A 24,584-nucleotide genomic window follows, 5' to 3' on the forward strand; every position below is an offset into this window, starting at 1 on the left:
AGACATGGCAGGTAGGAGGAGCTCTGTGACAGGAGTCAAGCTTCATATATGCTAATGTTGGTCTAACTGGTGACCCTTCTCTAAAAGTAGGTGGTTTAATTCTTATCTGCTCAATTTTGAGGCTTAACAAGAAGTGACATGTCCTGTATCTGAGTAGGAAAGTGCTGACCATTCATATAACCAGACCTCTTACCCACATTTCTGATTAGAGAGGAAGGTGCTGTAACAATAATGGAGATGGGAAGATGTTTGGCTTCAGAACAGATTTTCCTTTATACAGAAGATGCAGAGAGATTCAGTAGGAATGTTTGAAGGTTATTGATTTTCAAATTTCTTATACTTAAGCTAGATACGTGCAAGTGGTGCAGTGATGCTATTCTACAATTTTAAATTGTACACGTAACTTGGAATTATGGTCAGATTCCAGCATCTGGCCTCGGGGATTTGATCAGACTCAAACATATCATTTTATCTCTAGTTGCTAGCTAGCCTCAAAGAGACATTTATTTGAATCCAAGAGGACGAGATGGTGGGTGGGGGAGTGAAAACGCATGACTTAATTATACTAGCTGCTTGAGTTATAGTATTTGTAATGTACATTTATACGCATGTTGAAAGGTGAAAAAAGATAGAGGGAGAAGGTAAAGGAAATAGTGTCAGATACAACTAAAAAGAAATGCCGTCTGAAGTAAAGAGGATTTTCAGTATATCCAGAGTGTTCTTGACCACTGTTCTGTATTTTCTGTTTTTAATGAAACCTCCTTTGGAAGTTACCACTACTATATTGTAAAAGATGCCAGATATTCTGTAAATAAGTTATATAACCATAATTCAGTCTGTTTACCCGAGAAGAAAGTAATGATTAAAAGGATTATTCACTTGAACTATAAATCACAAAGAAAATACTTCCATGGCAGGGACACTTGGCACAGCATAAATAAGGAGAAGACATTTTCTAAATCAATGTCCAGGCAGAATGTGGAATCTTAGTTGTATTCAGGGGGGTGTTAAGGCAGGATCTGTGTATCTGGACTCCCAGGAAGGGAAGGGGCGCCTTTGGACTCGCCAAGTTAGAATCCATGAGTGGGGCATATGACAAGTGGTGGCTGTGGTTTCCCTTTGTAGAAGGAGGAAGCATTGGCAAGATGGGGGACCACAGCTGCTGCTTAGCCCTACTGTAGGATGGGAGAAAGAACAGATCTTAAAGTTTGGGGAGACCAGTGGAGGGAGGAGAGGATTTTTGGGGTGGGGAAGTGAAGGAAAGGCCTTTGGAGATTATCAGGATAGAAGAAACGGGGATGTCAGAGCAGGTTCATCCCATTTCACGTGTGGCATTTTTTTTTTTCAAGGAAGCCAGTACTGTTTTTTTTCTCTCACATTGTGTGGATTTTGTGCAGGGGATATTGATGCGTGTCCCCCCCGTCCCCCCCCAGTGTATTTTATATGCTTTCGGCATGAATTTTTTTCTGGATAGCACTACTAAGGCTATTTAACTTTTATGCTGCAGTGGTGAGGCTGTTTTTGGAAGGCTGTGGGGATGTAAGCATGTCTGTGTTTTATATAAATATGTCTAAAACTGGGTTCTGAAGAGCTACTACCAATTGCAAATTACTGACTGAGGATAAAGAGGATTTATGACTCTCCTTCATTGTGGGAAAGAAGGAGAATTGAGTAAAAGATGGCACCTGCATACAATCACTTCGCTCATCACAGAAATGCAACTGCTTCTGGGATGCAACACGAATGCTTAGTAATACTCAGTAATATTGCCCAGCAGTTATATTTAGTGAAGTATACCGTGTACAAATGCAACTAAAGGGGGGAATTCAGATAGAACAAAATTACCTGAGTTAGAGAATGTACAGAACGCTGGTATTAACATCCCTAGTCTTTTCATAGATTCCAAGGTCAGACAGGATCAGTGTGATTGTCACAGTTCAGGGAAACTGCACCTGTATTCCCCCTCTATGTCCAGTGAGGGCACCCACTCTAGACGCCAGGCTCCTCAGAAGAATCTATATGCCTGCTGATAAGCCTACCAGAGAACACCCCAACTCCGGCAAGGAATCTGGCAGTTGATGAGTTCTTCAAACATCACAAAGGGATTTTTTTCTGTGGGCACAAGTTCAAAATAGCTGTTAGCTCAGAACAAGCCCCCAACCCCCCATGTATCTCTGAGTCACTCCTTTGTACAGTTTGGGTCTTTGATCTGCAGAGACTCTGAATAAGTAATCAGCCAGACAATGGTTCCATCCTCAGGGCGAAGTTTCAGAAGGTTGGATCTTTGCATAACCAGAGGTGGTGAGAACTCCACTTAACTTTGTTTGTCTGGTGCATTGTTGAAAATAGTCCTCTGAAGCGCACAACACTTCCCAAGGTATGCACTAACCACATCTTCCCCTAGAGAAGTGACATACAATCCCACAATAATACATACACTTTGCATTTTTAATACAGCAAACTCCTAAAATACTTAAACTTCATTGAATTAATTTTAATTTAATTCAGTAAGGTTTGTCCCGGATATAGCAGGAAATTGCCACATTTATCACAGTTTTCAGAGTAGCAGCCGTGTTAGTCTGTATCTGCAAAAAGAAAAGGAGTACACCTTAGAGACTAACAAATTTATTTGAGCATAAGCTTTCGTGAGCTACAGCTCATTTTATCGGATGCATCCGATGAAGTGAGCTGTAGCTTATGAAAGCTTATGCTCATATAAATTTGTTAGTCTGTAAGGTGCCACAAGGACTCCTTATCTATCACAATGATCATCTAGTCTGATATCCTGTATAACACAGGCCATAGAACTTCCCCACAATAATTCCTGGAGCATATCTTTTTAGAAAAACCTCTAATCTTGATTTTAAAAATGGTTAGTGATGGAGGATACACTGTGACCTGGGTAAATTGTTCCAGTGGTTAATTACCCTCACTGAAAAATGTACACCTTATTTTCAGTCTGAATTTTTCTAGCTTCAAGCCATTAGATCATGTTGTACCTTTCTCTGCTAGAGTGAGGAGTCCGCTATTAAATATTTGTTCCCCATTTGGTATTTTGACTCTAATCAAGTCACCCCTTAGATGAGATGAGCTCTTTGAGTCTGTCACTATAAGGCAGAAAGAAAAGGAGTACTTGTGGTACCTTAGAGACTAACAAATTTATTTGAGCATAAGCTTTCGTGAGCTACAGCTCACTTCATCAGATGCATTTGTTAGTCTTTTTCTTTTTGCGGATACAGACTAACACAGCTGCTACTCTGAAACCTGTCACTATAAGGCAGGTTTTCTAATCCGTTAATCATTCTCATGGCTCATCTCTGAACCCATTGCAAGATTCTTCTTGAATTGTGACCACCAGAACAGAGGACAGTATTCAGCAGTGGTCGCACCAGATCCATAGTAAATTAACCTCTCTACTCCTACTAGTGATACCCCTTTTTTATGCATCCCAGGATCACATTAGCCCTTTTGGTCACAGCATCGTACTGGGAGCTTATGTTCAGCTGATTATCCACTTTGACCCCCAAATCTTTTTCAGAGTTATTTCTTCCTAGGAGAGAGCCCCCCATCCTGTAAGTATGGCCTACTTTGTTCCTAGATGTGTACATTTACATTTAACTGTACTAAAATGCATATTGTTTGCTTGCATCCAGTTTACCACACAATCCAGATTGTTCTGTATTAATGACCTGTCCTCTTCAATATTTTAACTCCTCCCTCCCCAGTTTGCGTGTCATCTGCAGACTTTATCAGTGATGATTTTATGTTTTCTTCCAGGTAACTGATTAAAAAAGTTAAGTAGTGTAGGGTCAAAAACAGATTCCTGTAGGACCCCCAATAGAAACAGGCCTGCTCAATGATTATTGCCCATTTACAATTACATTTTGAGACCTATCAGTTAGCCAAGCTTTTAATCCATTTAATATGTGCCCTGTTAATTTTATATTCATTCTAGTTTTTAATAAAAATAGTCATGGGTACCAAGTCAAACATCTTACCAAAGGGTATGTGTATTACATCAACACTATTGTCTTTATCAATCAAAAACTTGTAATCTCATTAAAAACATTAAGTTAGTTTGGTAGGATCTGTTTTTCATAAACTCATGGTGTTTGTCATTAAGTGATTGCTTTCCTTTAAGTCTTTATTAGTTGAGTCCCTTATCAGTGACTCCATTATCTTGCCTTGAATCGATATCAGACCGACAGACCTATAATTACCTAGGTCACCCCATTTACCCTTTTAAAATACTGGCATAACGTTAGCTTTCTTTCAGTCTTCTGGAACTAGCCCAGTGTTCCAAGGCTTATTGAAAATCAGCATTTAATGGTTCAGCACACTCCTTGGCCTGCTCTCTTAAAACTCTTGGATGCAAGTTGTCTGGGTGTGCTGATTTAAAAATGTTACTTTAGTAGTTGCTGTTTAACATTCTTCTGAGATACTAGTGGAATGAACAGTGTTGTTATGATTAGACTACATCATCTGATTTTTTTCAAATAAAGAAAAGAAAGATTTATTGAAAATTTGGCTGCCTTTTGTGAAGTATGATTGATGATTCTATCATTTTTATGTGGTAGTGGACCAATACCATTGTTAGGATACTTTTTGTTCCTAATATACTTAAAACACCTACTCCTTATTGGCCATAGATTTCTCCTTGTGTCCCTTTGGTTCCCTTATCAAATTTATACAACTCCTAGCTTCTGATCTATATTTGTTACTATCAACTTTCTTCTGTTGTTCTCTCTCTCTATTTTTATAGCTGCCTTCGCTTCTCCCCTAAACCAGGTTGGTTTTTTAACCAATATGGTCATCTTCCTTGATCGTGGCTTTTTGGGCATCTGCTAAAGTGTTCTTAAATGTCTCCCAGTTAGTATTCACATTTTTTTCTGATTAAATTCTTCCTCCTGGCTGATTTGGCTGATGATTGTTTTCAGCTTTCTGGCTCTTCTTAAAGGACCAAGTATATATTTTCCTGATTTAGAGTTTATTCTGTTCGGACATTATAAATGTGATCAAGTCATGATAACTTGTACCTAAGGTATCATTAAAGAGTTGCTGATCACAGAAACAAAAATTGTCTATCAAGACTAATCTTATGAAGTACAACAGGATCTCTACTGATCACAAATAGCCAAGGCCTCTGTTTGATATCTCCACTAAAAGATATTGTCTGATGATCCATCGCAACCCTTTCAAAATATTAACTAACCCATTTTAAATACCAGTTGCGCAAAAAAAAAAAAAAAAAGTGTAGACATTCTACATTAGAGTAATGCCAAGTTTCTTTACAAAATAAAATGAAATTCTCTTAATACCATCCTACTTTTAAAACACCACTGTTTTGCACAGGTCATACATATACTAAGATATTTAGCCCTTTATTTTAATGAGAACTCTGTACTTACTTTTTAAAGGAATTTAATGAGGGTGATTGAGAAATAATCTTAAATAATTAAATATATTTTTCCTCTGCCTTCAAACAAAACCATTTAAATTGTTCTCCCCCACCCCCTCTCAAATTTATATTTCCTGGACAGTTAATTCTCTTGAGGGAATTTTAAAGTGAGGCTCTAGACCTCTGAAAATAAAAGTTTATAAGAGAAGTACTGAAAGTTCCTTCATCTTCCAAGTGTGTGCAGTTTCTCAAGGGTTTTCTCTCTTATTCACACCTAACACAAGTGAATTGCATGTTTCCTGAGGTCATTTGGGGTGTATCTAGATAAATCCCTTCTGGAGCTTGGGGTGAAGGTGAAACTGGGGGCGGGATGGGGGAGGAGCTGGGGCTAGAGGCATGGCTGGCCTGGGTACAGAGAGGGAATGAGGGCGGAGCCAGGCTTGGGGCTATGTGTGGCTGGGTGGCAGTCCCTTCCTGCCCCCCATCTGGGCTGCCGCAGGCCCCACTGTGCCCCTCCCTCGTTCCTCCATGCCCCTCTAGGGGGGTTGCGGCCCACAGTTTGGGGGTCATTGCGTTAGAGACACAGACTGGGTGTAGTAATGTGTTTTGTTGGACCAACTTCTGTTGGTCAAAGAGACAAGCTTTCAAGCTTATGTAGAGATCTTCAGCTCTCTAAGCTTGAAAGCTTGTCTTTCACCAAGAAAACTTGGTCCTCACATACTTTGTCACTCTAATATCCTCAGACTAGCATGGTTACGTGAACACTGTCAACAAATCAATATTACGTTGTTGATAAAAAAGGAAAAGCTCTCTTGTATTTTGTTAGAGCTGTTCATAAAGTTTTATATTCTACTCCAATAAAAATAGAGTTTAAGAGAAGAAAGTATCTTCATGGTAGTTCGATGAAACAAGTTCAAAAACAAGAGTTTTTGGTGTTATGATAAGGAGCTGTGTGGGAATTTTCAGATAGAGAGAACTAAAACTTGCTGCAAGTGATATTTATATTTCTTAAAGCTCTTCTTAAAACGCTCTTTTGGATGTCATCCTTTTTGTCACACCTCCTTTGGCAGCTTGCTGTAGTGCCCTAATGATGGATATGCCTACTTTCCTGTTTGTCGCGTTTTTATTTCTAATTTATTTGTCTTTTTTTACTCCTTTGCTGCAGTATCCCTTGCTCCTCCTCCTCCTTCCATCCTACAGGTAACTCCACAGTTACCACTGATGGGATTTGTGGCCAGAGTTCAAGAAAATAGTAAGTTTGCTTCTTCCTTGTGCTATGATTGGGCATTGGGTATGGCCTTTGTTTCATGTGTGGAAAAACCTTAGCTGTACGTAGCTAGAATTCTGCTTTTTAATATTTTGCTTTGTTTGGTGAATTTCAAATAAAACAGGAAAAAAACAAAAGATGAAAAATATTTGTCAAGGGAATCTGATCCTTTCGCCTCCCCATCTTAGTGTTCCTAAATTCTAGTGGTAGGTCCCCATAAAACTAGCTAGGAAGCTCTTGAATAGAGACCACTACTTTTAATCTGCTACCGTAGTTCTAGAGGGTGTTTCATGCTGATCTTGCTGCTTATTTTTAGTTTCAGATACTCCCCCTCCTCCTCCACCTGTAGATGAGCCAGTCTTTGATGAGTCCCCGCCTCCACCCCCACCCCCAGAAGATTATGAAGAGGAGGAGGCAGCTGTGGTGGAGTACAGTGATCCTTATGCTGAAGAGGACCCTCCATGGGCACCAAGGACCTATTTAGAAAAGGGTAGGGTTAAAGAGAGAGAGAGAGAGAGATGGTGGTATCGTCAGTTCTACAGTCTTTTGCTAAAACCCCTAACTTCAGAATTTACCTTTGTTAAATGAGAATCTTTCAATAGGTCTGTTGGTTGCTATGGATAATTAAGCTTTTATATCATTAATCTGCAATTCCTAAAGAAGTCACTTTGTCACCTTCCCGTCAGTCCATATAGTTTGTGATTCTAGAGGTTTGCTCTGGGTGGAGAATTGATCCCTTCAGTTGAATCACAATGGTATTTTTTTATTCAAACGAATTCTCTAGGATGCCACCGTGTGTCTAGTAATATGAGTCGTTGCTATGTAGGACAGGTTTCTTGCACATTGCTTCATTAACACAATACTGGATATTAAGAGTATGCTACTACGTGGTATCCCATCTGATTTCTCCCCTCTTCCCATTGTACTGGAGATGGTGCCTATAAAGTACATTCTGCAAGGTTATCAGGAACATAGGACAGGGAATGGATTTCCTGGGCCATTAAGTCCAGTCCCCTGCTTTCATGGGCAACCCATCATATAATCCTGTTCATAAATTTATCAACCTCATTCTTAAAACTAGTTTTAGGTTGCCCATCCCCATTACTCCCATTGGAAGGCTTTTCCAGAGAGTCACTTCACATAGTTAGAAACCTCCTTCTAATTTGCAGCCTGAATTTATTCATGGCCAATTATACTTATTTGTTTTTGTTACCAACATAGTCCTTTAGCTTAAATAGCTTTTCTTCCTCGTTCCTGCCACTTGATGTGTTTGTGCTTGAGTCACAGTAATGATGCTATAGTTAAGACTGCAATTGGCTTTCTATTATAACTCCAGTTTTAATCTCTCCTTGAAAAAAGAGACCTGTCTGAAATTTTGCATGTTACTTTGACAGAGACATGTTTAGGAAAAGTTTCAGGTTTAAGCAAAATATGTTTGAGAAGTGAGACTTTGGAAGGCAAGTACCAGGCAAGCTCCTTGTGCCCCATAGCTGGCATTAGCCTTATACCCAGACTTAGAAGTCTGTCCAGATCAAGACCTTTCAAGCTATGCTGGCTTTGTCAGAGTGGTCACCTTCCTTGAGGTAGTTTCTGTATTTTCCCTCAAGCAGTATGCAACCCCCCACTCTCCTCAGGACTGCTGGATTTCGTGAACCTTTAGAAAGCAGTGCCCCTCTCTCAGCAACAGATGTTCAGACATGAGGTTATAAAAGGGCTGCCTGGTGCCAACCACACCAGTTCATTCCATTCTGTGGTTAGCTGTGTGTGTAGGAACTTTCTCTTGATGGCTGCAGGGATTTATGGGGATTTTATCCAAATCTCCCCTAAGGGTGGTTAGATGGTAGTAAAGTTAGGAAGTGTTAGACAACTTGTGGCTGTTGCACACTTAGTTTTTGTCTGCACCTGGACATTGGTATTGGCTGACCAGACCTCCAGAGACAAGGGCAGATTTTAGTAGCCTGTGCACATTCTACTTGTTGGCTTTGTCTGCAGGATCCAGCTAAGTGTGAAAAAGCTTAGCTCTTTCCTCTCCGACACTTTTGGGAAGATATCTGTTCCCACGGTTCCTCGTGCAGTGTGTGGCACTGCTGTGGTGACAGCACTGACCTGGCCTTACATTAGAATGTCCAGGTTAAGTGATTTTGGCATGCTGATGACACACATCAGAAAGGTAATGGTGACTTTCAAAAGCTTATCTCTCTGCCAAACTTAAATGGGAATTCATGGGGCAAAAAAAAGGCCCTTCCCTGCCCCCAGTGTTTTGTCCTTGCCAGAGTTTGAAGGCCTCCTGAAAGCGATGAAGTTGCTCACAAAAATAGTTTTAAGAATCTCAGAACGAAAAGTGAGTGTGTGCGCACGCGTGTGTGTAAAGCTTAAATTCCATCTTGACCGGGTACCTTTTTGGGGAATTAGTTATACTAAATTTCTTTCACAGGCTAAAAATATGGTTAATATAGAGTAGGGTAATGTCACCACAGTGCACAGAAAAATGAAAATTTCTGTGTTACTGCCACTGCAAACTTTTTCTTGAGAAATCCTGGTTCCAGTTGTGAAGCAGGGCAGTGTGCCTATAAATAAATAAAGAATGATATAAAATGTAGCACAGCAAGACTTTCCAACTGTGGGTAGTGAATATTCGACATTCCAAAACATTCACGCTTAGGGTTGCCAACTTTCTACTCGCACAAAACGGAACACCCTTGCCCCGCCCCCTACCCCACCCCTCTGAGGCCCGACCGCTGCCCTGCCCCTTCTCAGAGGCCTCACTCACACACCCAGCAGCAGCATGTCCTCCCTCCGGTTCCTATGCAGAGGCACGGCCAGGCAGCTCTGCATGCTGCTCTATCTGCAGGCCCTGACCCCGCAGCTCCCATTGGTCGCGGTTCCTGGCCAATGGGAGCTGCAGATCTGATGCTTGCAGCAGGGGCAGCGCACTGAGCCCCCTGGCTTTCTCCGATGCATTGGAGCCAGTGGGGGGACATGCTCCTGCTTCTGGGAGCCACGCAGAGCCACGGCAGGCAGGGAGCCTGCCTTGTTGCGCTGTGCTGCTGAGAGGACCTTTAATGGCCTGGTCAGCAATGCTCACCGGAGCCCCCAGAGTCTCTTTTTGACTGGGTGTTCTGGTCAAAAACCGGACGCCTGGCAACCCTAGTCACACTGCACCAAGAGAGAAAATTCATCCATGCAAGAAAAATAATTTTTTTTTTTAAATAAGTAAAAATAAAGTAAAGCAGCTGGGGAAGAAATGAAGATTGTGAAGAAGCAACCTCTGCCAGTCCCAGCAGAGTCCAAAACTGCTGTCTCTTTTCCTACCTAACTGCCATAAGTGTGTGGTTCACGAAACACCCAGACTTCACCGGCAGGCTGAGACAACTTGTCAGACAAAATGTCTGACTTGCAGGATATTTGCATGCATTGCTACACCTAGTGACCTTTCCATGGATCTGATTGACATCGTTCTATCGATGCACACAGACTCTTTTGTTTGATAAACATTGCTTCAGCTTATTTGTGTCAACGAGCCTTATTTCCATGAGGGAGGGCAGGAAAAAAAGCCACTTATACAAAGCATGACTGTCACAGTGGAGTGTCTGGAATGGGCATGTCGATTACTGACCTTGGTGCACCTGACATGGAGTGATCAGCTTTTTCTGGGAGGTTAAATCTCTCCATTGCACTTCCTTCTGTGAGAATAGGTGGCATGTTTTCTTCAGACTAGGACCAGGACAGGTCACTTCTGTAAGTCTTTACCCTTGTTGATCAGATTAATTGTTCACAAACATTTGCTTCTTGCTTTGTACCCTGGGTAGTATTGAGGGCACTCAGCATTCACTCTGTTTTTGTTGCTTGCGGACACTGCTTATTCTGCGCGGCATTTTCTGTTGGGTGAAGCTTACTGCACTGTTAGCGTGTTCATAAGGAACAGTAAGTCCCAAATATTTCATGAGGAGAACTTTCCACATGTGAGACTTCTCACTCTTTTGGCTGCTGTTGTATTTCCTAACTCCAAATACACTTGTAGAGAGCAATCTTCACTCAAGTTCTGGTAACCTTGTCACCTGGACCTCAGGAAAACTTTGCTGGTCTTTAATCGAATAAAGGAGAATGCCACTGTTTGTTGTGTTACTAATGCAGGGTTTTAAAGAAGTGTGACATAGTTGCTAGTTAGAGTAGGACGTAAGGTTCAAAGCTGGTGGGCCAGCTGATGCTGAAGTGCAGTTTATGGACACAAACTGCTGTGCATTATATCTGCTTAATCTTTGAGCAGAGACTGTTTTGTTTTTTTTCCCCTCTGATTACTCCCGTTAGCTGTTGTGGCTCTTCAGTACTATGGGAAAGTGAACTAGATTCTGTTCTGCCTCAGCAGAATTAATTGCATTCCGGTTGCAGGGCAAATATTTGCCCTCAGTTCCATTTGGGCAACCCCATTGTGTTCAGCCTGGTTGGCCAGGTTTAACTGGAGGCACTCACTGAATCTTTTTGCGATGGATAAACCCAAATAACTTTCATATCTCAGGGTGAATTTGCAGTGCCAACTCTTAAGGGAGGAAAAACGTCTTATTTATGAATTGAGCAAATTTTGATAGGAAAGTCAGAACCCTAATGAACATGACTCCCCATGAAGCCATTTTAGTCATTTTATTTTGGGAAATTTGGGCACGAAGTAGTTAAATATTTGAGAAGGTGAACGGTTCTTGGATGAAGGACTGATATCCTCAGATGAAAGGACCATGTAGGTAGGACTAGACCAGGGGTCGGCAACCTATGGCACGCGAGCTGATTTTTAATGGCACACTGCTGCCTGCCGGGTCCCAGCCACCGGTCCCAGGCCAGGACCCCGGCAGGCAGCAGCTTGCCATTAAAAATCCTGCCCGCCCTGGCCCGCTCTTCTCCACCCCCCTCCCACGGGGGCAGGGTGAAGAAGCTTGGTCCTGCTGGCTGCTGCTGCAGGGCAGGCAAGCTCCCCCTCCCTCGCTTCTTCCCCCAGCGTGGTGGGTTCCTGCCCCTCCTCCTCTCCCTCCCTGCCGCCAATCAGCTGATCGCCCTTGCGTGGGAGGGGGAGAAGTGGAGCTGCAGCGCCCGTGTGCTGCTCTGGGGAGGAGGCGGAGGAGAGGTGGGGACGGGGCCTTGGGGAAGGGGGGTGGAATGGCTTCATGGAGCACGACCCCAGCCCTCTGCCCTGACCCCTGCACCCCCCTCACACCACCCACAGCCCTGACTCCAGCCCCCCCCCACATACCCAGCCCCCCCACACTCCATGCCCTGACTCTTGCACCCCCCACATTCCCACCCTCATCCTGAGCACCAAACGGGAGCTCCTGCACCCCCCACAGATTCCCTCCTGCACCCCTTGCACCAAATGGGAGCTGCCCAGGTAAGCACTCCACTCCCAAATCTCGTGCCCCAACCCTGAGCCCCCTCCCGCATTCTAGCTCCTGGCCAGACCCTACACCCCAACCCCTAGCCTGCTCCTTCACCCCCAGCCCTGTGCTCAGTGCATTCCCACCCTCAGCTCAGTGCAGAGAGAGAGGAAGAGAATGGACTAGAACCAGGGAGAAGATAGGTACCCACTCTATGTGGGCAGGGCTGGGATCCCAGACCGGCAGCGGGCTGAGCGGGGCGGATAGCCGGAATCCTGGCTGGCAGAAGCCGGCGGACGGAACCCCAAACCGGCAGCGGGCTGAGCCGCTCAGGGGTCCCGGCTGCTGGCCCCACTCAGCCTGCTGCCGGTCTGGGGTTCTGGCTGCTGGCCCCTTGCCAGCCAGGGTCCCGGCCACAGGCCCCGCTCAGCCCGCTGCCGGCCTAGGTGAACGGAACCCTAGGCCGGCAGCGGGCTGAACAGGCCGGTAGCATAAGATCAGCATTTTAATTTAATTTTAAATGAAGCTTCTTAAACATTTTGAAAACCTTGTTTACTTTACATACGACAATAGCTTAGTTATATACGATAGACTTATAGAGAGAGACCTTCTAAAAAATGTTAACATGTAGTATTGGTATGCGAAACCTTAAATTAAAGTGAATAAATGGAGACTCGGCACACCACTTCTGAAAGGTTGCCAACCCCTGGACTAGACAGACAAAGGCTAAAGAAGTCAAGTGGGTAAACCTATGATGGCAGGAAGATGACTATACATCAGCCTTCAGAGTGACTCTTCCAAATCTCTTCTGAAAGGTAATGTCAGGATTATGCACATTCCCATATGGAACAGGGTAAAGGGGGAACTGCTGGTTTGTAAACGATTTCCATTGTGAAAGGAATTTCTGATTCTTCCCTCCTCCCACCCGTTAGCTTTTGCAGAAACCCAAGGCAGGTTCCTTTTGCTTCACAATGGCAGTACCTAGGCGAGTCCTCTATCACTTATTCTCAGATGCCACAGTAGGGGTAGGGGTGGGGTTTCATTCTGATCTGATCAAGGATCTTTTCGGGGATTCCTAACCCCCTCTTCCCACAGAATGATTTTTGTTGGGCAAGTTTTTACAGAGTTACAACCTTTACACAGTACCCTCAGTCTGTGAATGGAGTACGAGGGGTTAAGGGAGGAGAATTGGAGACTCTATAACTGACTCTTCTAGCTCTGAATGACCAGCGTGGGGAAGATTGAGTTTTGAAGCCTACCTAGTTTTGAACAGACAAATATGTAAAAGGTGGCTCCGGTTCGTTAGTAAAGGAAGTTTGGTGCTCTTTGGAAAGAGGAGATCTGAGAGAAAATCAATAGTGCAAATTCCTTGTGGGTTGAGGCTGTAGATGAGATGGTCATAGGAGTATGTTTTAGACCACTGAACCAGCCAAACTAACTAACCTCTGAAATGACTGTAAAGGTGTATCTGATATGGAGAGTTGGGGAGTGCCCAAAGGGGCAAAAAATTGGTAATGTCCGCCAATTATCTGCTAAAGGAGTACCAAATATTGTTATAAAGTCCCACAGAAAACGCAGGATTCCAACCTCAAACCTATCCATATATTACCTGATTGTCTGATGAGGAAATATAATGCAGCCAGTTCTCTTCTCCTGGCCCACCCACACTGCTGAAAGGAATTATATCGTTCGCTGTGTCTCCCCCCTCAAGCTTTAACGTCCAGAATTGTACCCTTACCAGCACAGCGGGGCCCAGTAACCTCACTAGGCCTCAGGTGATGGCTGTTACCTAATAAGTTCAGGACAGCCCTTCACCTGCCAGCACGTGTACCCAGGTTTTAGACTAAGCAGCCCATCAGACATCAGGATGCTTCACGTGGCAGTCTTGGATGTACAGTCTTAGCTTCTTGGGGCAGGGCGGAGAAAGCAGTTGAGTGCTGAAATGAAAAATGTGAGTGGTCACACAACAAAGTCGTACAGTCAGCATTCAGTAGACACAGTGGTCTGTTTCCTGTGTTTTGAGCGATTTCTGGTTCCAATGGTGTTCCCCATTTTCAGTACAGGAAATGTGTCTCAAACCAGTAGAATCTTTCAAAATGGTATAAATGTTAAGTGCAACCCCTGCACTATTCATAAAACGAGCTTTCTACTTGTGAAATAAACACCACAAACCAAACTCCCCAGAAATGAGTAACCATTCTGTTTAGCTAGGGAGTTTTTCTCCCACTTTACTAAGGGAAAGGGAAGCCTTGATTCATCATTATTTCAGCCCTTCAGTTCCTTTCACATGAAAAACTTCTACTTGTCATAATTGTGTCCTCATTCCCCTGCTTCTTGCTTGGAGGCTTTGGGAACAAGTGGGGAATCTGGAGTTTGGGATGTGTGAAATGCTTATAAGGAGTAATGCATGTGTACATTGGATTGCAGTCAGTGGAGGAAAAGAGGCTGAGGTTGGATTTGGTGGGTCTGGTAACAGAAGCGTCCTCGATCAAATTGTTTAAAACTTTTACAGTTCTTCACCTAAAGCTACTGATATCTCATTAAGTGTATAAGACAACTGTTGCCATAGAAGTGGTTTTGTCATGTATCAGCAGTTTTCATGCTATAATGCGCCAGATCCTGTTGAAGAATTACTGTGGATCACACCAATGTGTTGTACTACATATTTATTAGAGATATACATAATATATATGAAGTTTATTCCATTAAAATTTTGTTTTAAACATGTTAACATTCATGGGCCATAACAGATGTCTAAACTTTTAATGGTACAGTTACTGCATTAACAAGACTCCAGTGTTTTATCTATCCTTTATATCTTGTGTTGATAAAAAAAAGAATAATCTTGACACTACAAAATATAGCATTAGCTGTTTTTTGGGGGGAAAAACTGTATTCATACTGAAAGTGTCTCTGTCCAGAAGAAAATACTTTAAATTTGAAACAAGAATGCTTCTCAAGAGACAAGATCCTGCTTCAGTCCCCATCTCTGACTTTTATGGGCCTGTGAATGAGAACATCTGAAAGCAGCAGGGTAATTGTAAATGTCCCAGCAGGCAATAAGTGTGCTGATTTCAGATTCACAAGGTAAATGATGTTGGGGGAGGAAAGGATTTATATTGGATCTATAAAATAGAAGAGGATGGGGGGTGGGAAATGAACTCCCTGGTGTTAGTGCAGGGTCCCTGCCAAAATCTAATTCAGATCCTGTCTCTTGGCACCAAATGACTAAGGGATTGTGTTAAGAAACAAACAAAAGAACTTGATGAAATGAAAATAACAAGGGAAATTGAGGTTCTTCCAATGTATGATGAGCAAACAGCTAAACAATAGCTCAGTGGGATAAGAGAAACTCAAGGAGATCTTGAAGGCAAGGGTGGATACCACTGTGAATATGAATAATTTGGTTGCTGTACAAAAACAACCTCTAGATATTTTACTACATTTTACTGGATTTGGGAGAGGAGGGAAGTGCATGAAATTCCTTTTCTAACATGTCAGGGCAAACGAGCTCTAAAGCCAAAGTTCTACACTGAAGGGGACTTTCATACTAGAGGAACTTATGCATTTATCTTGCTGTGAATGAACAAAGCTTTATCTGCTGCAAAATAATTATTTCCATGGCAATGGCTTGTGCTCTTATAAACAGGATTGTCTGTGCTACATGATCAAGAGAAGAAAAAACTGTTTTTTTTTTTTTTTTTGACAGACAAGGTTATTCAGTTATCCCCAACAATTAGCAGTAACAATGCCAAAGATTTTGTGTAGCTTTTTTGTATGTCTAACCTTTAACTTGATAGGAAAGAACTTCTGAGAGACCAAGTGACTGTAGCAGAATTTGAGGATGTAGAAGTAGGAAAGCTGTTGGGAAGTGCGATGGATATAGATTGTGGCTGCTCTAAAGTATGTGGTTCTGCTCTGAAAAGTGTCTAGAAATGGCACCTTGGGGTTCTGTGTCTAATAGTGCACAGCAACACTACACAATAGTTTGGGGTAGGAAGTGGATACTAGATCCAGTTTAAACCGCTTGGTGCAGTTATTCTGGGGTTGTTAAATTTGGGCAGGGTACCGTATGATTTTGATGACCATTGGCAGTCAGAACTTCAGTTTTTTCTCTTCCAAAAGGCCATCCTGTGAGCAGCTCAGTGCCTCACCTAATCCCCAGGATGGGGCCCATGCTAAGGAAGATTCTTAACCAAACAAAGCAGATGGTAGGAATAGATATTTAGAGGGGGGAAATCTTCCTCCATGCCATGTAGGAAGGGAATCTGGTCTTACCCTCCCATTTCACTTTCAGAATTCCAGGGTCTGGGAGCAAATCTTAGATAGGTTTGTGGTCAGTTTGTTATAATCTATCAGAAGATTTCTGTCAAACCAAATATAGTTGTTTAAAAACTATGCAAAAATCATCAGCTAGAAAAACCAGCTTATTACAACCCAGTGGATAACTGTATTTTTAATCTTTGCACTGAAAATAAGACCTGCCTAAGGCTTGTTAGAGGGAAGGTTGCCACCTGTTGAATCCCTAATACTACTACTTCAGCATCTGGAGCTCTCACTGAAATGCTGGCCCTGACTCCATATAATTTAGGAACTCTGCCAAGATCACAGCTTGAAGTGGTGTGACTGCAGAGAGAAGGATTAAGCGTTCTTTGAGAATGAGGAAAAGGTCCCAGTGCGAAAGTAATTCACAGAAGGAACAGATTACAAGGAGAGATCTATAATGCAGATTTAATTTTTTCTTTATATAAAAAAAGTCATTTTATAAGAGAATCAAGCAGCCAGACTTGCATTATTTCCTCATGGAATGATGAGGAAATGTATGTTAGTAAACTAGAAACGCTGAATATTTTCCAAATTATCAGAAGGGAATGGTGCAAACTGGCACATGAGAAAGTAGGGCATCAGAAAGTACCATCTAAACAGATGGATTATTGGTCCTCAGTTAAGACATTTTTCTCTTAAACTTAAACTTGTTCTCCTGACTATTAGCTAGGGCAGGAACATTTTAGTTAAGAGAAAAACACCTTAAAATTAGGATCAACAGATTCACCAGGAGCTTTAATGTATTTTTAAATAGGAATTTGGGAGGATTGTATCACACAAACCAGAATATCCTGATTAAATAAAAATGGTTTTCAATGCTAAATTTCTAAGATCAAAAACAAATACAATAAACATTTATTCATTTCACCATTCATGTTTTATTCCCTTAGAATGGTACATCAAAAACTAGTAAGAATGCATTAATTTACAAATAGAGGAATGTAAAGAAGAGCCTATAATGCATGCTTTTTTAATGCACTTTGTACAAATGAAAGAATTGTACAGGTCAATATTGCACATATTAACACTCTTTACAAGGTAGCTATTTTGACTCTCATTGCACTGTGGTTATGAATTCTGCTGGTCATCCTGAAAAAGCCAGTGCCTATAGCAAACATTTGTCCTGAACTTCTCTGTGACTTCCTTCAATGAAAAGCTTCATCTTCTGTTTGCAAAATCATCATGAATTTCGCAGTACTTCAGGACACTTGACTCCTGAACTCATGCTGTTAATTATTTCCCCCTGGATTTTAGTCAGATAACTTCTGTTAATTCGCTAGCATAAAGAGTCAGGATATCTGTGCAACATGCATTTTGTTTCAAGGCCAGTGCCAGGTGTGCCAGTGCCAACTGCTTAAAGTGATGATTGATGCAATTTGCTAAAGCAGTATTCAGATTTTGGCATGGATAACTTGCTTTCTGGTGCTCATTGTCATAGGAATTAGAGGTGGAAAAAATCTATTGGGTCACCCTCTCTCTTTCCAATACAGGAAAGTCCCTTGCTTAATATTTCCCAATGGTTTGACCAGAGTGATTTGGCTTCCATCACTTCCCTAAGAAAACTATTCCACAGCTTAATCTTTCAACAAGTTTTTCTAATATCTAGCCTACATTTTCCTTTAAAGGGTCATCTGATTAAGATTTACTTCAGCAGACCCCCCACTCTTTGGATAATTTATCTTGGCACTATGAGTCCCAGAGCTGGGGCTGCACATGTGCATTCACAGACTGTGGTATATTTGGGATTGAGGTTCCATGGAAATCCAGAGCTCCTACTTCCCCTAAGTTCTTTTCCTACTACAGTTGAGAATTGCTCCCGGAATCATTTCCCCTTCCCGACTTCATTACAGTGCTCTTTGTTCCTTTTCCCAGCCTGTGTTTGGACAGGTAATTAGTTTGCATTTTGCTAATCTATAAAAATTGGCATTAGTAGCTTTGCATTGTGTCTGCCCCAGTGTGGAGCCAAACCAAACTTTGTCTAATTCTACTGTGTTTATCCATCGTGTGATGGATCTGGAAGATCAGCGTTCAAGAAAGCATTGAGTTTTTATATAAATGATAGCAGCCAGACTTTAATCAATAAGGATTAGAAAAGAAGCCCAGCATCAGCTGGGAAGTTTGGAAGGGATTTGGGGTGGAGCAAATTCTGGGATACCTCAGATGAGTGGGTGAAGTAGAGTTTTGGCAGGTTGCTTTAAACACAAGAGTGCTACACACTCTGGCCGTTGTAGTTGCATTTTCTCCTTCTCCCACTAGTACATTCCCTTATTCAATGTTTATTTTTTCTCTCTCTCCTCCCTTTCCTAGTCGTGGCGATTTACGACTACACAAAAGACAAGGAGGACGAGCTCTCATTTCAGGAAGGTGCCATCATTTACGTCATTAAGAAGAACGATGATGGGTGGTATGAGGGTGTCATGAATGGAGTGACGGGGCTCTTCCCGGGGAACTATGTGGAATCCATCATGCACTACTCTGAGTGAAGACCACAGGGTGCAGAGCTGCACCTTGCTCCACAGGAACTGTCAGGGCACCTCAGCTCTCCACCAGCCCCGAGGGGCCCACCCAAGTGAACTGAATGAAGGATAATTGTAACACAACCACTCTTGTTTTTTGCTTTTCTCATTATACAGTAGCGATTTGAGTTGTTTGAACAAATGGCTCTTCCAGCTGCCAGCAGTCGCTGTACCTGACGTTGACTAAGCCGACCCCTTCAGATGTAGGTAGTGGAGATGTAACGAACTTGTGGAGTAGCTGATACTTGACTAAAATTCAGACTGATTCAAGCGTGATCTGGGATCTTTCTCAGGAATACTGTATGGCCCTGTGATATTACCTCTGGCACCGGACATCCTGGATGCCAGTGCAAAGGGGTTAATGTAACTGGCTAGTGGAAATCCCTCACTTTTTCTACACTCACATGCAGCTGGAAGGACACGTGTGTGCTATCTAACATTTGGATTCCTACACAAAGCAGTTCCTGTATCTGACTTCCAGATGGTTCGTTACATCTTTAACATAAACAGTTCTGCAGCTGCACGTGTAGACTGATGTGGGGGCTCACAAAGCTGGCTTGGGTTCACTTACCTTTCAGTTTAGATAGTTAAGATGGATGCAGCCCAGAAGACCTCACCATTGTGTAATCTTAGTCTTTTGACTGCCCCACGTTAGATCTGTGTTATGCACTGGTGTAGAAAGTGATCCCCATTGGCATAAGCTCCCAGCCTGCTGGGGCGGAGGGGTTAAGCTGAACACAAGTGCATTTTGTGGTGAGGGGGAAGTTAAGTTTATAGGTTCCTTGGGAGTCTGAGGCTAACTCTAGGAGTTAAGGTTTGAATCTATTTGTGCGTCCTTGCACGAGACAGATCATTCATCCTAAATGTCAGTATTATGCACAGTGTAATTTTTAAAAAAACCCAATCAGGTCTTGTAAATTGGCTCTTTTGTACTTTGGTTCCAGATCTGAGTATATGCTGTGACCGCCCTGTGCAGAGGCAGGACAAAGAGCAGTTGTCGTCTTCAGGTCTATTACCAAAATCTCCTCTCAGTGGAAGTAAAAAGGGCGGCCATAGGTGTTGGTTTTCCATGGAAAGCTATGCACAAACTGGTCATTATTTTAGCTCTTTTCCCTGCCCCTTCCAGTGTTTATAAAATAGTAAATACCTTTCATAGCTATACCTAGCCAGGTGTGAATCACACACTGTAAAGGTTTCACGTACACTTGTAGGTTGCTTTTTAATACGGTCTCAGATGAAAATGCCACCACTTGAGTTGGCTTCACAGATCAGTGTAAAGAACTCTGAACGGTCATCTGTGCCAGTTTAGGAAGAACTTCAAACAAAAGAGGAGTGTTAACGTAATTCATTAACACAGCAAACTGATTGACCTGCTGTTGTAGTCCACCTTCTGGAGGAGGGCAGCCCATGTACATTTTGTCTGATCTCCCGTAATAGGGAGGTACTGAGCAAGGTTTCTTCCTGAACTATTTTCATTCCAGCCAGTACCAACAGTAGCTTATTCAAGCGTAGATAATGCTGCAGCTGTCTGCTAAGGCATGTGTGTACAATGGAATATTGCAGGGAGAGTAGTAGAGATAACTAACTGGAGGCTGGTTTTCCTTCCTTCTTAGTAAAAATGTGTACAGTCAAGCCAGTCTCATAACTCAGTAGCTCTTGCAATATCTTGCCAGAGATGTGCATTTCGAGCAAGCAGGGACACTTTGGCCAGATGGGACCTTTGCTAAACTGATGCGTCAATCTGAGGGGGCAGAAAAGGGAAAGGAATGGACAACTTGTGCCATTCTTCCTTATACTCTGGATATGAAGTCTCCTTGGAGCTTTTCTGCCTCCCAGTCCTCATTCTTAGCTGGCACTGGAGCCTAGATGCTGTCATGTCCTTGTCAGGAAGCTTCTCCACTCAATTACCCCTTCTAGCTGTGTGCTGCAAAAATAGTTCCACTGAGCTGCATCTTTCAAGCCCTGCCACACTGCAGCCTGCCAGGGCTCATCTCATTGCTGCCCTTCTGGATGGTGGCAATTGCTTGATGAATGCTTGAATTAGGTGACACTGACCCCCCCCCCCCAAAAAAAAAAAAAAAAAATCCCTTTTGGGTTTTTTTGTCTCCTAGTAGCAAAATGGATGAAAACAGACATTGCCTGGTGTCTTTGTAGGAGTGTCTGGGTGAGACAAAGCTAGGCAGTTACCCTACACCACGCTTGGGCTACTGTTAGTTTCTAAGGCTTGGCTACACAGGAAGTTATTATGAAATGAGGTAGGATGTGAATTTAAAGTACAAGAGCTATTCTGGGCCATTTTGTCATGTAGACGAGCCCCAAGGGCATGTCTGCACTGCAAGTACTGGGGGAACCCACTTGCTCACAACATGGCTAAAGCACAGCTGCATTGTGTAATGTAAATGGGGACCCCACCCACTCCTCAGAGTGCTCGCTGGGATGGGCACACGGTTAGGGTCCCATCTACTCTACAGACCAGATGTGCTTTTTCTGAGTCATCGACATCGATGTTGTAAGTGGTGCCCTGATCTGGATATGCTTGTGCTACAGACTGGGCACAGAATCAATATTCCTTAAACTAGCTGTTTCATTGGAAAGATGTCTGGTGTGGCGAGCTAACAAAGCAGAGGATTTGTAGAGTCCAGCAGGTCCTGACCCCTCGCCAGCAGACAAGATGGGCTTGTGTTTTGTTTGTTCCCCGCTGACAACATGACACTTACGAGGTGGTTTATCCTGCACAGCTGCTGTGGAGGGAGTTTCTGGGTCACCTCCTGCTGGTTTGATGCTTTTTTATGCAGTACTAATGTTGTAAAAAACACTTGTTGGGTTTTATGCATATTTTTTATTTTGTACAGTTCTGAATTCTGTAGATTGTCCAGGGATGATGCTATGTAATGAGCATAGACCAGGCCCAAAGTAATCGGATTTTGTATGTACTGTTACATAGACTGCATGCTACTAACGTCAGTGAGGGTTGTGTTTCCAGTTCTATCATTTGTAATCCCTCCACCCCATTTCATTTTCCCCTTTTATTTAATTAGTTACTTCAAAAAGGGCTGGGAACTTGGGCACTAGGCTATTCAAATAGAGGCCGAACTTCTTTGCATGGAGTCCTGTCAAAGCTGAAATGAAGGTGTTAAGAATTACAAGCTGCTGGTCATTCAGTGTTTTTCTCTCTGTAGAGGGCGCGGGTGGGTAGGCGAAAAGGACACAGCAGAATAGTCCAAAGCAAGCCTTAGGGTCAAAATACTAATTCTCTATCCCTCTCTCCCCAAAACCCACTGCTTTTTTCAATCCACAAAAAGTAGGGGGGAAGAGCTAGTCCACCATGGCCTCTGGAGCTCTTGTTAGAGGGTTAGTGGGATGGGAATAGCCCTTTGTTAAGAAGTTTTGATTTCCTGGAAAAGAATGAAATACATCCTAGTCCTAGCACAAAGCTACACTGCAAAGAGGGGGTCTGGTACCTGTACTACAGCCAGGCAGGGGGAGGGTGCTGGCTTTGAGTCCTGTTTCTTTGAATACGGTTCTGCTTCTCTCATTGATGCTCACAGAGGGGGAGTGTACAGGAAATTCTGCAACTGGTTCCCAAGTCCTCAGATACGACCCTTATAAGTTGTGCTTCTCCATGCACTGCCCTAAGGGGCCTGCTGTTCAGAGGTGGGTGTACAAAAGAGCTAGTTTGTGGTGGAAGCTTTGCTGTTGTCTCAGTTAAGGACTATAGGGGAAATAATTCCCTGTGATATTTCACAATGTCATTTTCAGGGACTGGGGGGGAGGAGTGATTTGCTACCAGGTGCCACTGCACGTTTAGGAGAATTACAAAGTATGAATCTTCACCAGCAGGAGATTACAACTACTCCAAACCAACCCCCACTTGGGCAGTGGAAAGAGCAAATGATTTAGGAGGTTCTCAAAGGATCAAGTTGCTAGTGGACCCAGTGGAGGGCTCCAAGCAGTTGAAGAGTGGAGTGGGTTAGAAGGTTAGCGCCTGCCTTCAATGCAGATTTGTCTCTCTTCACTCTAGGTGAAGTGTGGTAAATTCAGGGGCATCTCCTCTCTCCCATGTAGGTCTCAGGTTACCTCTGCCAATTGCTTAGCCTGGAAGTGCCCCTCTTTTCTCACTCAACACAGTCCCTCATTACTGTGAGGGATGGGCCATGGCCAGGCTGTGATCTGCTCTGCACAGGGAAATGGGAATAGTTGCCAACCAAACTTGTTTGCCGTTCATAGTTATAGGAAAACCCCTGACGTGTGACACCTGGGCTGAAGCCCGCTGAAAGGCCTGTCTCATTGCTTGCTGGTGTATTTTTGGGGTGGGTGGGGGGGAGGAGGTGCTCTTCACACAATTTGTTCAGTGAGGAACGCTCACCTTCTGCCAGAGGCACCAGTGGACTAGTGCTCCCCTCCGGGGGGGAACAGTTTTCGCAATGTGGTAAAATAAACCCTGCGCTTTGATGCAGAGTCCAACATTGCTATGAGCACACACCTTAGGGGCTTTTCTGCTGTGTGCCAGTGGAGACTAGGATCTACTCTTCCTAAAGGGCTTGTGTTTCCAGTCTTAGCCTGCTGCCCTAACATGAAAGCAGAACATGATTGAGAGGGTTCCCCTACAGAAGCAGGGGCTGTGAAATTGGGGCACTGTATGAGTTGAAAATTACTTATAGCCCTGCCCCACTGGGAGCAGAACAGGGCATGTAAGAAATGGGGCTGAGTGATTGATCAGGTTCTAAGCTGTGAATGTTGAAGTCCTGTGCTCAGGTAATCACCAGTAGCTGGTTTCCCAATGAAGGGAGCAGCGCTGCAGGCATACTTTGGCCATAGCAGTTTTTGAAAACCTGAGCTCTAGGCAGAGTACAGGGGAAAGCGTGCAGATGTTGCATTTGCCAAAGGGGTAATCTTGCTTCATGCCTCTAGTATTTGGAACCAGCCAAAATCAAATTCTGAGGGTGGGAGATTAAGAGTCCAAATTTCCCGCTCCTGCAGCCTAATGCTGAATTTGCTGTAATTACATTTTTCTGGCTAGTGCTCTAATACACAGTGGAAAAAATAACGCAAGATTTTTATATTCGGTAGCTGAACTCACTAGTTCCATGGTCCTAGTGCTTTATTTTGAAACTCCAAAAATAATAGTGCACCCCAGCCCCCTGTTTGGGAAGATACTTGAAAGCTAAATCACAGACCATGGGCCACCTCCGCTTTCATTTGAAATCAGTGTGTTCCGTGCAACTTCCATGGCCAAAAGTGGAGTCTAAGGGTACAGTAAACATGCTGATTCTATTAGCACATTGCACTGTTGCTCTTACAAGGCACGTCACAACAGGGTGTTTGATAAAGCCTCTGTGGGAGGTTGTTAAAAGGTAGCCTTTCAACCCACCTCCTGACTTTGCCGAGAGGGGGGCAGCACATTTTTTGGTTCGTATTGATAACCTCTGGAAAAAAACAGAGCTGTGTACAAATTGGTTTCAAGGTTAAGCGCTGACCTCATCTGAGATTTTTGTGAAGAACGAGTGCTTATTTTCATCTTTGAAGTGTGTCTTTTGCAACTTGTAAGGACACGTGGTTGCTATGAATTCTCTGGAAAAACTTCACTGTCCTCTTGTTCCTGTACATTTTTTTCTTCAAAAAATAAAACACCCAATTTGGCTCAGTCTAATAAGCAATTGTTGGCTCTGTGGCTGATTTACTCAGAGCCTCCACTCTGCTGCTGAGTTTGGTGAAGT

The 24,584-nt window shown here is 43.2% G+C and overlaps 1 protein-coding gene across 17 annotated transcripts in view; it reads left to right on the forward strand.

The window, feature by feature from the left end:
• Window positions 1-24,520, forward strand: part of ABI2 (abl interactor 2) — a 108,687-nt gene extending 84,167 nt beyond the window's left edge. For all 17 annotated transcript variants that reach the window (XM_037912417.2, XM_037912413.2, XM_037912410.2 and 14 more), the window contains 3 exons: window positions 6,564-6,650; window positions 6,982-7,155; window positions 18,659-24,520. In XM_037912417.2, the coding sequence (XP_037768345.1) occupies window positions 6,564-6,650; window positions 6,982-7,155; window positions 18,659-18,834 (437 nt within the window). In that variant the 3' untranslated portion in view covers window positions 18,835-24,520. The remainder of the gene's footprint in view (window positions 1-6,563; window positions 6,651-6,981; window positions 7,156-18,658) is intronic.
• Window positions 24,521-24,584: the final 64 nt, after the last annotated feature.

The sequence above is a fragment of the Chelonia mydas genome, chromosome 11 (assembly GCF_015237465.2).
Source record: "Chelonia mydas isolate rCheMyd1 chromosome 11, rCheMyd1.pri.v2, whole genome shotgun sequence".
NCBI lineage: Eukaryota > Metazoa > Chordata > Testudines > Cheloniidae > Chelonia > Chelonia mydas.